Source organism: Centruroides sculpturatus, unplaced genomic scaffold (genome assembly GCF_000671375.1).
Source record: "Centruroides sculpturatus isolate CEXI.00-Female unplaced genomic scaffold, Cexi_2.0 scaffold466, whole genome shotgun sequence".
Taxonomy (NCBI): Eukaryota; Metazoa; Arthropoda; class Arachnida; order Scorpiones; family Buthidae; genus Centruroides; species Centruroides sculpturatus.
The window spans coordinates 339,537-354,102 of NW_019384737.1; the positions used below are offsets into that span (position 1 = coordinate 339,537).

General features: G+C 34.1%; 2 protein-coding genes across 3 annotated transcripts in view; both read left to right on the forward strand.

The window, feature by feature from the left end:
- LOC111628291 (serine/threonine-protein kinase SMU1-like) overlaps positions 1–4,574 on the forward strand; it is a 29,606-nt gene extending 25,032 nt beyond the window's left edge. Inside the window, exon 5 of one of the 2 annotated variants that reach the window (XM_023372048.1) lies at positions 526–4,574. In XM_023372048.1, coding sequence (XP_023227816.1) covers positions 526–1,205 — 680 coding nt within the window. In that variant the 3' untranslated portion in view covers positions 1,206–4,574. The remainder of the gene's footprint in view (positions 1–525) is intronic. The other variant, XM_023372047.1, reaches the window with a different exon arrangement.
- A 1,818-nt stretch (positions 4,575–6,392) lies between these two features.
- Positions 6,393–14,566, forward strand: part of LOC111628293 (ubiquitin-like domain-containing CTD phosphatase 1) — a 29,926-nt gene continuing 21,752 nt past the window's right edge. Inside the window, exon 1 of the mRNA XM_023372056.1 lies at positions 6,393–6,623. Coding sequence (XP_023227824.1) covers positions 6,467–6,623 — 157 coding nt within the window. The 5' untranslated portion in view covers positions 6,393–6,466. The remainder of the gene's footprint in view (positions 6,624–14,566) is intronic.

Consider the following 14,566-nt stretch of genomic DNA (forward strand, 5'->3'; position numbering starts at 1 on the left):
TAATGTAATGAGCAAGTTTTGTCAATATTTTACTGCTTTTTTAGTTATGTAATTCTAAAATTTTCAATATCTATTAAAACTATTTAAGAAGTTTAGGTTTAAGAGATTACATCAGTATAATTTGTCTTGAAAATAAGGCATAAAACTTCAGATTATTCTGCCTGGTATGCCAGAAAACAAATACTTTGTATGCCATTTGAGTGTAATATTTCACTTTAAAAAATCGTTATTAAACATTAAAATATTTTAAAATACAATTAAAAAGTTTCTCATTTAGTTAATTGAATTTTTCAACTTGGAGTTGCCTTAATAGATTATTATATTTTAAAAGTTACGTATAACTTTATACATTGTTGAAGTGTTAAGTGAATAAGTTATAAGTAATATCGGTTAATTATATTTAATTTATTAGATTGATAGTGAATAATTATTGATTAATCTAACACTGCTTCATAATTATATAAATAATGTTATAAGTTTATCATATTCTGTTATTATAAAAGCTGTTTTGAAATTTTTGTGTAGGTAAACAGCTTCCTGCAACACCAAAGAAACCATCAAAAAGTATTTTCAATATAGAATCCAATCAACGAGATAGATCATTGAACAAAGTCCTACCTACTGTCTACAAAAGACAGAATGGTAGTTTGTCTTCTCAATCCTCTACAGTGCACGAAGAAGACGAATGCCATTATTATGATATACCTGCAGCACCGGTACCAGTCAACAAGAGTAATACCAAAGATAATCATCATTTGCAGAATGAGGATTCAAATTATGACATTCCTAAATCTTTATCCAAAATGAATCAGCACAGAAGGCAGAGTTCTTCCAACGAGCCAACTTACATAGAGGTATTCGTGTCGGGTGACGATCACCTCGTCAACAACGGAAATTTAGATTACGACATTCCCAAGCCTTTCTGTTACGAGAGGAACTTCAAAAGTAATTCTTTACCTCGACAAACCAATACATATGCAGGAATAATTAACCAAAAGGAAAAAAGTGCACCCAATTATTATAACGTTTTGCCCGTAAACGACGAGCAGTTCGAGAGCATCCCGGATGAACTTCCTCCGCCGCCTCCTTCCGACGAGGACAATGCATATAACGTAATGGTGCCAATATCGTCACCAAATTCTGAAAGACATTTACCGGTAACATCTTTGCCATCTAGAACTCAATTTGATATTAAAAGTAAATAATACAAACAATAGGAAAAATTTATGTAATATACATAATTAGTTTAAATTAATATTTAGGCAATAGCAGTGTTATAAATGGTGATACTGATTGTCCAAGGCCCATTTTGTACTGTTCAGAGTTCATTTTCAGAATATTTTATTATAATTATCATCTCATGTTGCAGTATAACCATTTAAAAAATATTTTGAATAATTATAAGATTAAAAAAGTATTGGGCTTTAATTACTTTTAAAGGTAAAAATTATTTATATTTTAACATAAAATCCATTAAGCATAATTTGAGCTTAATTGGAGAAAATACTATGTTTCAAATGTTTATTTTTAATAAGTTGTTCAGAATGTTGCTGTATTTCATACATAATGAATCCTGTTATTTTAGATTCCATTTTCAAATTACCAAAATCTGGTATGGTAAGTTAAATATAATAGTTAAAGTACTTAGATCAAATGATTAACATTTACAAATAAGAATTTTTGTAAGTAATTTGTAATATTATTTAATGTTATATGCAAAAGATACATTATCTATTGTAAACATTACTGTATGTTTTGAATAAATGTTACAATATAAAAATTATATTTTTGTTGCAGATGTGACTTGTTACTTATCCGGTTCAGAAAGTTATACATAACGAAACTTGATCCATTTTAAATCCCTTTCAAACTCCGAATTTTTGTCAAGGACACCAAAACTGCATAAACCATTTTTAGATTTTAACTCTTCACTTTACAAGTGTTAAGATGACCATTAACTGTGCCCGTCATAGGTTCAGCCAGGGCTAACCTGTGACGGGCTATAATAATGGTGCAACCAAGTGGCAAGGAGCACAACCCAATAGATCTGGGGCAGCACGCTTGTAAATTTTTCTAATTTACCCAAACTCTAGAGCCACAGGTGTCTTTATTGATTTGACTATCTAATCTTGTTTAAAATATTGGTTAATGTAAAATGAATGTTTTGTGACACAGCTAAAGATTTGTTGATGACAGCCTAAAGTGGCAAGAGCATCGGCCTACCACTGAAGGATCTGGGATCAAATCCGGACAGTTAAAAACCCCAGAAAGGTTTTGAGATGGTCTGTCTCAGATACATAGGACCCATTGTGGATCTCACCAACTAATTATGGGTTTGAAAAAGGCCTTTTTTGTGCCTGCAGATGGGAAAGAGTAAAAAAGAAATATATATATATGTACAGCATATATATACAGTTATTATTCTAATAAATTAATTTTTCTCTGTTAGAATATTAAAAAAAAAAGATTTATGATGATTCAATCTTTAAACAGTCCAGATGCTGAAGTTCTTACAGATGAGATGATTGCTGAAACATTTTTAGGGCATATCATTTTGTCCTTAGCATTTTAATTTGTTTTGTGCCTAAAAACAGTTTTTCCTTTAGATTATTTCACAATTCTGAATTTATTCCTCATGATGAAAAAATGATAAACTGCAATTTAGTATAATGGATATTATAATTACTATTAATACTTTTTATGATCTGACCAATTTATACAAGCATTTATAAATTAAATATTGAAAAGATATATTATAAATATTGTAAGAAGACTGCATTGGACTAGATATGGACACATTATAAAGACAAGCAGAAACAGATCACGGAAGACTTAAAAGGAAAGTGGATCACCACTCAGGTAGAAAGATGACATCAGAGTAGACATGGTGGCAATGGAAAGAGATAGTTGAATTGAAGATGGAATGGGCTGGCACAAGATAGAAAGAAGTGGAAGAAACATGTGATCAAGTTTCCCCGAGAATTTAGATATATAAATATTACTTTATGTTGACGACAGCCTGAAGAATCAGTGTACCACTGGAGGACCCAGGATCAAATCCAAGCAGTTAAAAACTCCAGAAATGTTGGTCAGATATGTAGGCCCATTCCTCTCAACCCAGCCACCCCCATTTTGGATCTGGTCAAACTCATAATGGGCTTGAAAAAAAGCCTTTTCAGTATCTGTGGGAAAAGAATAATACAATATATATATATATAGTTTTAATGTAAATTGACCATAATATATCTACAGTATTTTAAATGTTTATACAGTATAATGTTTACACACTATTTTAAGTGTTTTAAATGTTTTTGGGATAAGAATAAAATATCAAAAGCAAACACTTGAGTGCTATTCACCGTGTGATAAAATGATAGAATCCATATTTATATGGATGTGGTCCCAAAAATACAAGGTAGCACAAATCAGTTAATTCTGTTTATTTTTAATGGTTCTTAAAAAAATTTCATCTGTTAAAGCATTGTGACTTGTGTATTGAGGAATTTTTTTTAGTTTTTAAGTGATTAAAAATATTTTAAAAATACTTGCGTAAGGCACTAATTTAGTTTTTACAATGGTTAATTGACTTTTGGGCTACCAGTATATATGTTTCTTGCAGGTTGCAAGCGTTATTAGCAGTTGTATATAAAGGGCATTGATGCCATTAAATTTTCGAGTACGGAAATCGAAGGATGGACATAAACGGGGGAGTCATTTGCCATATCTCGAGTAGGGTCAGACTTAATGAAAATTACAATCGTTATTGGCATTTGCAATATTTTAAAACTCATCTCTACCCTTAAAATTAAGCCCATTTTTTTTGCTGTTTTTAATTAAAATTTTATTAACCTATCAGTGGTTGAGTGAATGAAACCAGTAATATTGTAATACTGGTAGTTGGTGGAGGGTTGGCACCCGACCAACGAGTTGGTCACGCGGAGTTTTCTGCATTTTCTTCGCGAGCACCTAAATAGGGGCCGGTTTCCCGTAGAGATTTTCCTCTGATCTGCCAGGAAAACTTTCTTCTTGGCAGATCACCCATGTGTTGCATTGCTTTAAACCATCAAACCAATGTTTGTTGATATCATACTGTATCACTAGGCAGTATGTCATGGGACGTTATTTTACGGGCAAAAACGGAAATTGCCTGGAGCCCCCATCAACGGGATTCCAAACCAATCTTTTATATACTCATTACTGTAGTAAGGATATTGAAATTTAAATATGGGCCATTCCGGGGATCCTATCTTGCAGGTGTGGCGCAGTTGCAGGATGCGATTGGGCAGCACAGAATGCATTAAAAACAAAAATCCCCATTATAAATTTCCCCGGAGAAAAATGTTTGAAATCAACACTACATGAGACCCCCTAATTCAAATTTGACTGGGCGTCCAGGAAGCTATAATGTGTAGTATTCGTGTGATTGGAGCAGTACGATCCACGAATGAAACGTACAGAAAGGAACCTAAGACAGTTACAATTATAAACACTCTCCTTTATTCAATACGAACAGATTCGGTTTCATCAGGAATCCCAACTATTTTGTGATTTAACTTTACCAACTTTACAATGTGAGGGGTATCAACAGGCAGTGGCGGCCTTAGGGGGTGGCGAGCAGGGCAATCACCCGGGGCCTCGCGCAACAACCAAATAGAAAAAGTTTATATTTAAAACTTTTTATTTTATCCTTGGCTATTAGTTATAACAATAAAATAAATTTAATTTATAGTACAGTATATATTAATAAGTGCCTACTATTTCAATTCACATACTTTGCACAAAGGACAAGGGCCTCGCAAAGATCTGCCGCCCAGAGCCTCGCAATGGATAAGGTCGCCCCTGTCATCAGGAATCTTTCCAGTTTTACAATAAATCACGGTACGAAATCTTACCGGCGCATAACAATTAATATTCTATAGTCGCGTAACTAAAATCTACCTTAATCCTAACTTAAGACTAACTTAATACTAAGGAAATGACAAGGAAGATAGGACAGCGGGAAGGTAGAAGAAAAGAAGAGATAACTTCACCCGGGCCTTTCTTATGTTCTGGTGTCTTTGCGCTTTGGGTAGGACTGTCTCAACGACAGTGGCTCTTGCTTCCACTATGTTCTTAAACACGTCAGTCGTCGGATCTCTAATCCTGAAGATTCCGATCTATCTGGAGGTGTCCGCAAGCCTTACGACCTGATCGTGGATCCTCCTCAGCCCGTCACTCGATTCTCCGTAGAACTTCCTTTGTTCTTCGACACGTCTCGCTCTCCTCGTGTCTCGTCGACGACTTGCCTTTTTCCCTTCTGTTCTCAGCCCGACTAATCCTACCCACTATTGTTCTTTCCGGTTCTAAGAACGGCTAATCTCACCCAAAGGCTATAACAGTCATTTGGAAGGTTCTAGAAGGAACAGACAAAGGAAATAGAAGAAATAGGGAAAGAGAAAGATTGGAATTATACTATATACAATTAAGATACATATGTAGATATGGCCGACGGCCACAAATGTTCCACTGTTAAAAACAATATTTAAGTTTAAAAATCACCATGATACTAGCTGAAAATTAAAATTGTTTGACGCCATCTGTTACGAGACGTTATTAGAAAATAACTTTAACATAAATCCAAAAGGGTCTGTCCTCCTCCTATATACCAATCGCAGTCTATATTCTCTATTTTGATTGAAAAAAAATTCCTCCTCTCTTACAAAACGTTTAAGAAATACTATTTCGTTTTCTTTTCCTAAATTATCTTTCCTGTTAGCACTAAGAGACATTTTTCTACCCTGCAATGGATTTGCCTAGTCTCACAATGGGAAAAAGAGTCAAATGGTGAAGTGTTTGACTCGACAGATCTGGGAAAGATTACCACGAAAACATTCTGAGGTTTCCCAATCCAGACTCGAATCCGAAACCACAGTAGGCTAAGGTCTTTTCTGCCTTGGCCATTGTCGACGATTTAGTCAAAATTAAATACTCAAATCATGATTTCGGACTCAAATCCGGATCCCTCAAAGGAATAATGAACGCCCTAAACACTGTTTTTTTTTTTTTTTTTAAATATTTATTATTTTGCCCTTGGACACCAAAAAGGCCTGTTTTAAAACCCCATCTTGGGTTCGACCGGGTTGGCAATAGAGCGACCACAGACGTAAAAATTCTCGCCGTGTTTAGACCGCCCGGATTCGATCCCGGATCCTCCAGAACGGTCGGCCGACCGCTCTAAACAGCAAGAAAAAAAAATTAAATAAAACGACAAAAGACCATAACATAATTTTAATATTACTCAATTAAATTAATTTGGAAAAATAAAGTTTAAATTATAATTACAAAATAAGAATATTTAAATAATTGCAAAATGAAAAAATATATATAAATATATTTTCACGTTCGACCGAGGAGTGGCGCAGACGTACGTTTTAAAGAATGAAGTGCCGTTGAAAAAATAACAAACAGTAAATTAATAATATTAACGATGTCGAGTTTGGACGTAATCGTGAAGTGGAACGGTAAAGAATACGTCATAGAAAATTTAGACGGCAACGATACGGTCGGCGATTTAAAACAAGTCATACAACAGAAGACTGGTGTCTTGCCCGAAAGACAGAAGCTTTTAGGTTTGAAGTATCAAGGTAAATAATCGTTAATTACTGTTTATTTTAATACTTTTAACGCCTTAAAGCCTTAAAAATGTAAAAAAATAAAGACTCGAGAATAATAATACGTTAAAATTTAATTATTTTGGAGTTTGTTTACATTATTTGACATATCTTGAGTCGAAGTTACTTTTAGGTTAATGTCTGTATATTTATGTATGCATGAATTAACTAAAAGTAACTTCTACCGACGTGTGTTTTGAATGTATCGTTTGATGTTATTTGTTGGTGTGGTTACGCCTCCGAACGAGACCACTGTGATCTTGTCGGAGCTGTAGACCGTACCCGTGGGAGGAAAATAGTCGAGGAAACTGTACCGTACCTCCACGTGTTGCTCTCGGCCGGACGGGGTTCTTTGAAATGGGTCCGCTTTTGGGTTTCGTCGCTCTGCGAAGGCTGTTGCATTTAACTATTTGGTTCGTGTGACTGTGCCGGCTGGCTTTGAATGGCTCCCTTGATGTTATATAGTTTTAGGGGGTGGGAGTTTGCCCCTGCCTGGGTGCTGAGATACGAGCACCGAAGCACGAGACTACGGTCGGAGCATCGAACGATGCGAGCGATAGCAAGTCTTGATTGATGCGGAGCATGGAGAATGGGCAATATTCTGGTTTGCGGTAAAAACTGACCTTTGGAGGTGAATATCTTTGAAGGGCCACATGTTTGGGTATGGTTTCATTAACTGTTTTTGCTTGTATTGAAGGGTCTATAACTCTAGGGGTGGCAAATCCCTCATTTGGAATTTACATCTTACCAAATGTTCTCTACATTGAGAATGTGGATAGATAGTGGTGTCTGGATGCCAAGTGGTTACCATGGCAGCTTTACTGCTCTAGGAGATCCGTGATTGAATTTGGATGGATCGAAAAACCCCAGGAATTTTCGTGTCCAGCTTTGTTTCTTGTCTTTCCTGTTGTGGGCTTTGCCTGATTCCTGATGGACTTGTGGAAAAAAAGCTGTCTTAGTCTCATAGAGCTGAGAAAGTGAAAAAAAAAGAGGTTTGTGAGTATGAGCCAAGTGATCTGCAGACTGACTTAGTTATGTTTTTAAGAATGCAATTCTATTCTGTTTAGCTGGAGAAAACATTTTCACTTGCCATGTATTTTTTACGTTAGGTTACCGGATAGAGGAAATATTTTAGCATGCAACCTAGCATATCTAAGTTGGTTTACATAAGATTTACAGGATAAGAAGTAGATTGGGATGCGGGTTGTCCTTGGTTTATTCATTACTTGGTTTAAGTGATCCCCAAATTGACAACTTTGAGAACTGATTTTCTAATTATTTTTAAAGCATGATGCAATGTGTTTCACTTGTTTATTATCAATATCAAGTAGTCCTGTCTTCTATAAATGTATTACACCTCGCCTTACGTCGGTAATTGGTTCCAGGAGAACGACGTAAGTCGAATTTACTTGTCTCCGAATCTACTTGTCACTAGGCTAAACCATAAATAACCATTCCCGGTTCTGTATTTTATTTATTAATGCATTTTTAATAATATATGGTTAATAGGAATCTATTTTAAGCTTACAAACAAATAAATTTTAGTTTTTAATATAGTACAGAAAAAAGTATTCTAAATTTACGAATGCATGTACTGTAAATACAGAACATACTAGTATATATTTTAATATGATTTTATGTACTTTAAACGTTTTTCTAGTGATATTACGACTTCAATATTTGTCGCGGACAGACGTAAAGTCGAATAAAATGACTTAAACTTGATTTTTATTTTTCCATATACTTTTTTGACAAACGACATATAATCGGGAATGACGTAACTCAAAACGACGTAAGTTGAGGTATGCCTGTACATCAAGTTCTCTGGTTTACCTCTCTCTTGACATTTATTGGTTTGTATTTAACTATAGTTTTAGGGATGACAGTCCTTCATTTTCTATATGTTCTGTCAAATATAATTAGCAATGGTGGACAAAGCACTGGTCACACCTAGCAATTTTCAGCTGCACAAGTGACTGCAACTGCAACATTCACGAGTTATTCTTTGTTGGTATTGCAACTCAGAAAAACGTGACCTCATAATAAACCAATAAAATCACAGTAGCTTGTTTTTGACTGCTTTCGTGAGTTTACTGATGATTTATGTTTTATTTTAGAGTATTAATGGAATTTTAGCCTTTTCTTATTAAAATCGCAAGCAGTTCCTTTTCTGCAATGAATAAAAGAAAAAAAGTGATCATTTTGTTAGAGCTGATGACAATACGTAAAGGGATAAAATGAAGAATTAAAATTTCACAGGCATTTGTGACCCTGAATAATCCCGATCAATCTTGATTCTGTAAAAGTATCAATCCTCTTACTTTCCTCCATGATGAACTATTTTCAATGTTTCTACTGTATGATGTGGCACAAAGGTGTATGCTGATTGGATGCGCATTTGCAATCAGCCCAAGTAGAACAAACTATTAATTTCTACTCGTGGTTGCAGTTGCGCCGATTTTCGAAGGGGATTTACTAGTTAAAAAGAACAGTTTGGCTGGAAATTGTAAGGTGTGATCACGGCTTAAGACTTTTCAGGCACAGCAGATTAGAGGCCCCCTCTGCATAATTTTACATAATTGTAATCTAATAATGTCCTTTGTAGCTATAGAGTTAGTGAAAGATTTTAAGACAGTGTTTAGTAACTGTCTTAAAATCTTCATGAGTTCTCTCTTTCTAAAAATTTCTTCATTTGTAACACAATCTCAAAAATGATATTAAATAACAATGGTTCATTTGCAAATGCTTATATTATATAGGACAAGTGTTAAATATAGTAGTAGAATCAATATAAATTATCATTTAGTCATCAAATGTTTTGCATTTTTGAGTTCCAAATTTTTCTTGTCAACTTGTATGAAGTAATATCAATCAACATCTTGGCTATTATTTTTTGACAATGATCTTATCAGGCTAAACTGCACCAGATCTAGCACAAGGATACATCATTTAGCATTCAGAAAATTACTGCACTTATATTCTCTAATTAATGTGAATTCAATATTTCATTAGTGTTCGGAAAAAGTCATGGAAAGTCAGGGAATTTGTAAAAAAAAGTCAGGGAATTTGTAAAAAAAAGTCAGGGAATTAACCTCCTTGGCTGCCTTGTCAATATTTTGCTGACAATAATTTTGATTAAGTGTAGCTGTCTGCAGGCAGCAAAAAGTAATATGATGAAATATAGCTTATGAAAAGGATGCAGAATATTTTTGGGACCCAAAATTTCTCCCAAGCATACACAAAATTTCTTCAAATTTTCTAAAGTTCAAAAAATGATAAATAATTTTAATTTAAATGTTATTATTTGTCATTTTTCATTTTAATAATTTTGATTCTGTAACAGAACTGTTTTTGATTTATTTTTCTCTTTATTAATATTTTATAAAGTTACAGGATTTGCTAATGAATAATAAATAAATAATGGCCCTTTTTTTCCAAACCACATGGATTTATGATTGTGGATTAATAACAGGATAAACTATCAATATTTTAATTTGATACAAGTAAAATGGCAAAGCTGTATTTGGGACAAGACTGTCTTGGAGACTCACTACTAAGCGGAATCACTTTGACGCTCAAGCGGGTCTCGTTCTCATTCTCCAATTTTCTTTGGTATTGCTGGTTTTGAGCGCGATCGTTCAAACTTCGCCGGCCATTACCATGAGGTTGTCCATGATGCATTTTCGGTGAAATTAACTTATTCAGGTATACCCTATCCAATGTCGAAATTGCTTTTCATTGCGTGACGGCCAGCGTTGAATTTTTGTTGGTGCGTAACTAAAATTTCCTGTTTTTGAAAAAAATAATTGTGGCTATTGTATCGTCTGAAATTTTTTTTTATTTTGCACAAACAATATACAGTTTAACCCAATTATAATGTCATAGGATGTAATGACAACCCTAATATAATGTCTTTAGTGGTGTGGCTAAAATCTATATGTGGCACCTCCTACCTTGTCCATGATGTCCATGTTGACTTCGACCACGTGTTCTGCGCCTTTTGTTCTGCCAGTAAAAATTAACTGAGAAACTGATAGTTTACTTAATTTGTATTGCCTACGTGATATTTACAATAGTGTTGATATAATATAAATCCAAGATTGGCATGGCTGTCGAATCGAAAGGTTAACTAAATGAAGTAAAAAGATGTCTCTCCTCATTAGAGTTTAGGAGCAAAGTGAGGGTGAAGGTCACGCGGTGGCGCCCTCTGCCCTACATGTCAAATTTTTATTGATTCCATGATTTTACTATACTAAATAATGTTAAAAAAACCCACTTGTAATGACATAAAACCATTTTAACATCATATTTAAAGCATTCCCAAAATTACAAAATTAGATTACAAATTTTATTTAACATAGAAGAAACTGTGTGTTCAGTCCTAAGGTCAGAGTTCACTTTTTTGAATGACTACGGGTGGTATTCTCCCACCTGACTTCGGTGGGGTGAGGTGCCTGTTTGTAGAAGAGGGTTGCCATTTTGTATTTTATTTTGACTCGATTCTCAGTCCCCCAACTACCTACAAGTCTGGGATTTTTTATGCGCAAATGATTTGGGCACCTAATACTCTGTGCCAAATATCAACTCTCGACATGTACTCCTTCATACCTGTAAGCTGGTAACATAAACCAGCAGTACAATTTTATAAACAAGACATAGTTTTGTCAAAAACAATTTATTTTAATTAAAAAGTTGAAGAAGCAATAGCATATGTGCATATTAAGTTAAATGCTGTTTTATTTTGTCAATGTGCCATACTATAAGGGACTTGAGGGTCATGGAATTTGTACAAAGTTGGTCAAGGAAAGTCAGAGAATTTAAAAGAAAAATTAGAATAGGAAGTCTGTATTAAATTTAAATTTTTAAGTGTTTTTAAGAGAAAAATTGTCAAATGAATTCTGTTGGACTTGCCTTTCCTTCTTTTCTGTACAAAGCTTGTGCTGACATTGAATTGCATTTTTTAACTTTATTTATCTGTCAATGTTTCACTTTTGATTTGATTATTATTCAAAATTGTCAGAGATGGTCTCAAATGTATTCAACATTTTTTCACATTCTGATAAACTGTAAAAATTATTGTAACCATCCAACATTGTTAATTTCTCTCAAGCTAATTGAACATCAATCTTCCAGAAGTATATAATAGAGTATTATTTTCTTAAAGATTTTAGCCATTTTATTTAAATATGAATTTTTTTGGCATTTTTGAAAGGATGTGTGACTAGTTATTAAAATTTTCAATGTAAGTTAATACTTTATTTAAAATAGTTTATCCTTTTTTTTTTTATCATTTGTTTAAATTTTAACAAAAGTTTATATACTTAAATATATTTTTAAAAACAAGTTACAAATTCTCTTGCACTGTACCTATTGGGTTGGAAGTCACTGCACTATAGTGAATGAAAAGAAGTTATATTAAGTGAAATATTCCTATAAATTTATTTATAGAAGAGGACCGACAAAGAGGCTGGAAACATTTGTTTTTTTAAAAAAATAATTGCTGGAAGGAGTATTGTGTGTGTGTGTTGTCATCTATTTCATTTAATATCTCAGGACAGGTAAAGATAAAGTAACAAAATTTGGCATGATAACTAGTATATAAGGGGCATTTGTGCTATGAAATTTTGGTGGTTGAAGTCAAGGGATTGGAGAGATAGAGGAATCACGTGTTGCACTGGCGTGCCGTCATTGGAAGCTGTGGATGCGCCGCTTCCCTTGTATTTTCTAAAAAATAAATACATATTAATTTTAATTATATGAAAATAATCGCACAATATTTTATTATAACCGTATTATGTATCTTATTACAAATTTCTGTACTACATGTGAAAAAAAGATAAGATTGCTATTGTATATTTGAATATTAGTGGCGGAGTGGAAGCGCTGTATCGTCAGGATCCAAAAAGCCAGATTTGCGCATGTGCTTTACAGAGCACCGACCTCACCCGGTTTAGCTGGTGGAAGCCTAGGACCTTGGGTGGATGCTACACTTATACCGCATCCAGTTCTATCCAGGACCGGTTCTGGGCTGTTAGCCACCTGCCCGCTAGATATTTGGCTGCCCTCGTCCGATTACGTGAATCGCAAGTAGATTTATAACTTAACCCGATCGATAAGAATTTACTGGTATGTTTTTATGATAGTTCTGTGTAGTTGACAGGAATTTTAAAAAATCCATTAAAATATTTGATATTTTTATTCTGCTCTCCGATTTTAGATTACTCACGGATTTCAATGTTAAACTGGTGATATTACAATTTCGTATATCCCATCTTTAAGGGGATGTAGAAAAAAATGTGTACAATTCTTGTATAATGTTAAAAAATTAACTGTTACTTTGACAGCGTCATTTACAACTAAATTTAATGAATGAGAGAGACGCACAAGGTACAGAAAAAGTTCTAGAATTTATTTTCCTTAAATTTACAATTTATGTATCCGTTTGTCATAAAAATTTGTCTTTTCACTTTTTCCTCGAGACTACAAATGTTTGAGTACAAAGTAACCGGTTTTGACTTATTTCTACTTAAGAAGTAGTTAAATGATTAAGCGATTAGGGAATTGGGGACATAAACAAAACCCTGACGAAAGAGTTGAAATTTTACTTAAACAAAAGCTTAACTGAACCAATCATAGCCGAGTACAGTGGGGACTGATTTCTTTGTAATATTAGATGTAATAAAGAGAGAAATTTTTCCAGTTCAATGAGAGTGACCAAAAAGTTGTAAATTTTGGAAATTTCCGTGGACCATGGTCCTAAAACGAATTAGTTAGAAAACAAATGACAGACAATCTATTAAGTTTAACATATTTAGATTTTTACAGCTATGGTGAGAAACATTTAAAATGTACAACAACCCTGTCACGTCCTTTGAGGTATACTAGTGATGCGACAAAAGAGGCATTTGACATTGACCGGTATCGGCACCCTTGGGATTTGGCAGCCTGTGTGCATGCACCTACCAGGACCGTCTTTGATTCCATCCATTAGTCACTCGTAGGAGCTATTTGAATAAGTGGATTGTTTTAAGATTTAAAAAGTAAAGAAGATTTTGTTATTTTTATGTACGTTTTTTTACAAAGCTATATTTAATTATAATTTTCTTTAAAAGTATATTAATATAATTGAAGAATATTTTATACCAGGTACGTATATCCACCACATATTTTATATCACCAAGTAAGTTTTTATTATTTTATTTTTAATTGTAGCCCTTATATCATGGCTAGTGATTCAGAATGTAATTGTGATAAATTGTGAAATTAAAAATATATTTAGAGAAGTCTATGGCTTTTACTGGGATATCAAACAAATGAATACGAATGGACCCTAGACCAGTGTTTCCCAACCTTTTTTGTGCTATGCCCCACCTAAGCCTTTCGAAAAATCTTATGCCCCCTAACGTACAGCGGCTATACGGTTAATTTAAACTCTGGACGAGTCCATTTTCAAATTGCCTATCTGTGGGGCGTGGACTCCACATTGGGAAACACTGCCCTAGACCATCACTGACACGCAATTAACTGATTGCCCCTAAAAGTCGGCTTCTTACAGAAACACAGCTTCCCTATCATCAAATGTCACAGCACGTCACTGATTTTATGATGTACAGATTGAATTAATATAGGCTAACTTTTGAACTTTTCATAAAGATACCTCCACACATGCAATATCGTATTGCAGTCTTTAAAATTAATACATTTGCTAGTGCAGCTGGCTTTATGTATTTCCAAAGCCTCCAGGCTACGAATATGGTCTGTTTGATAGGCAGGCCTATCAAACAGACCATATTTGTATTGTCTATTGTCCATGTATGTCTTGGTGTTCTGGAAATGCATGCGGACTTCCAGAACACCATGTTAATTAGACAGGTCTATCAAACAGAATATATTTGTAGCCTGGAGGCTTTGGAAAT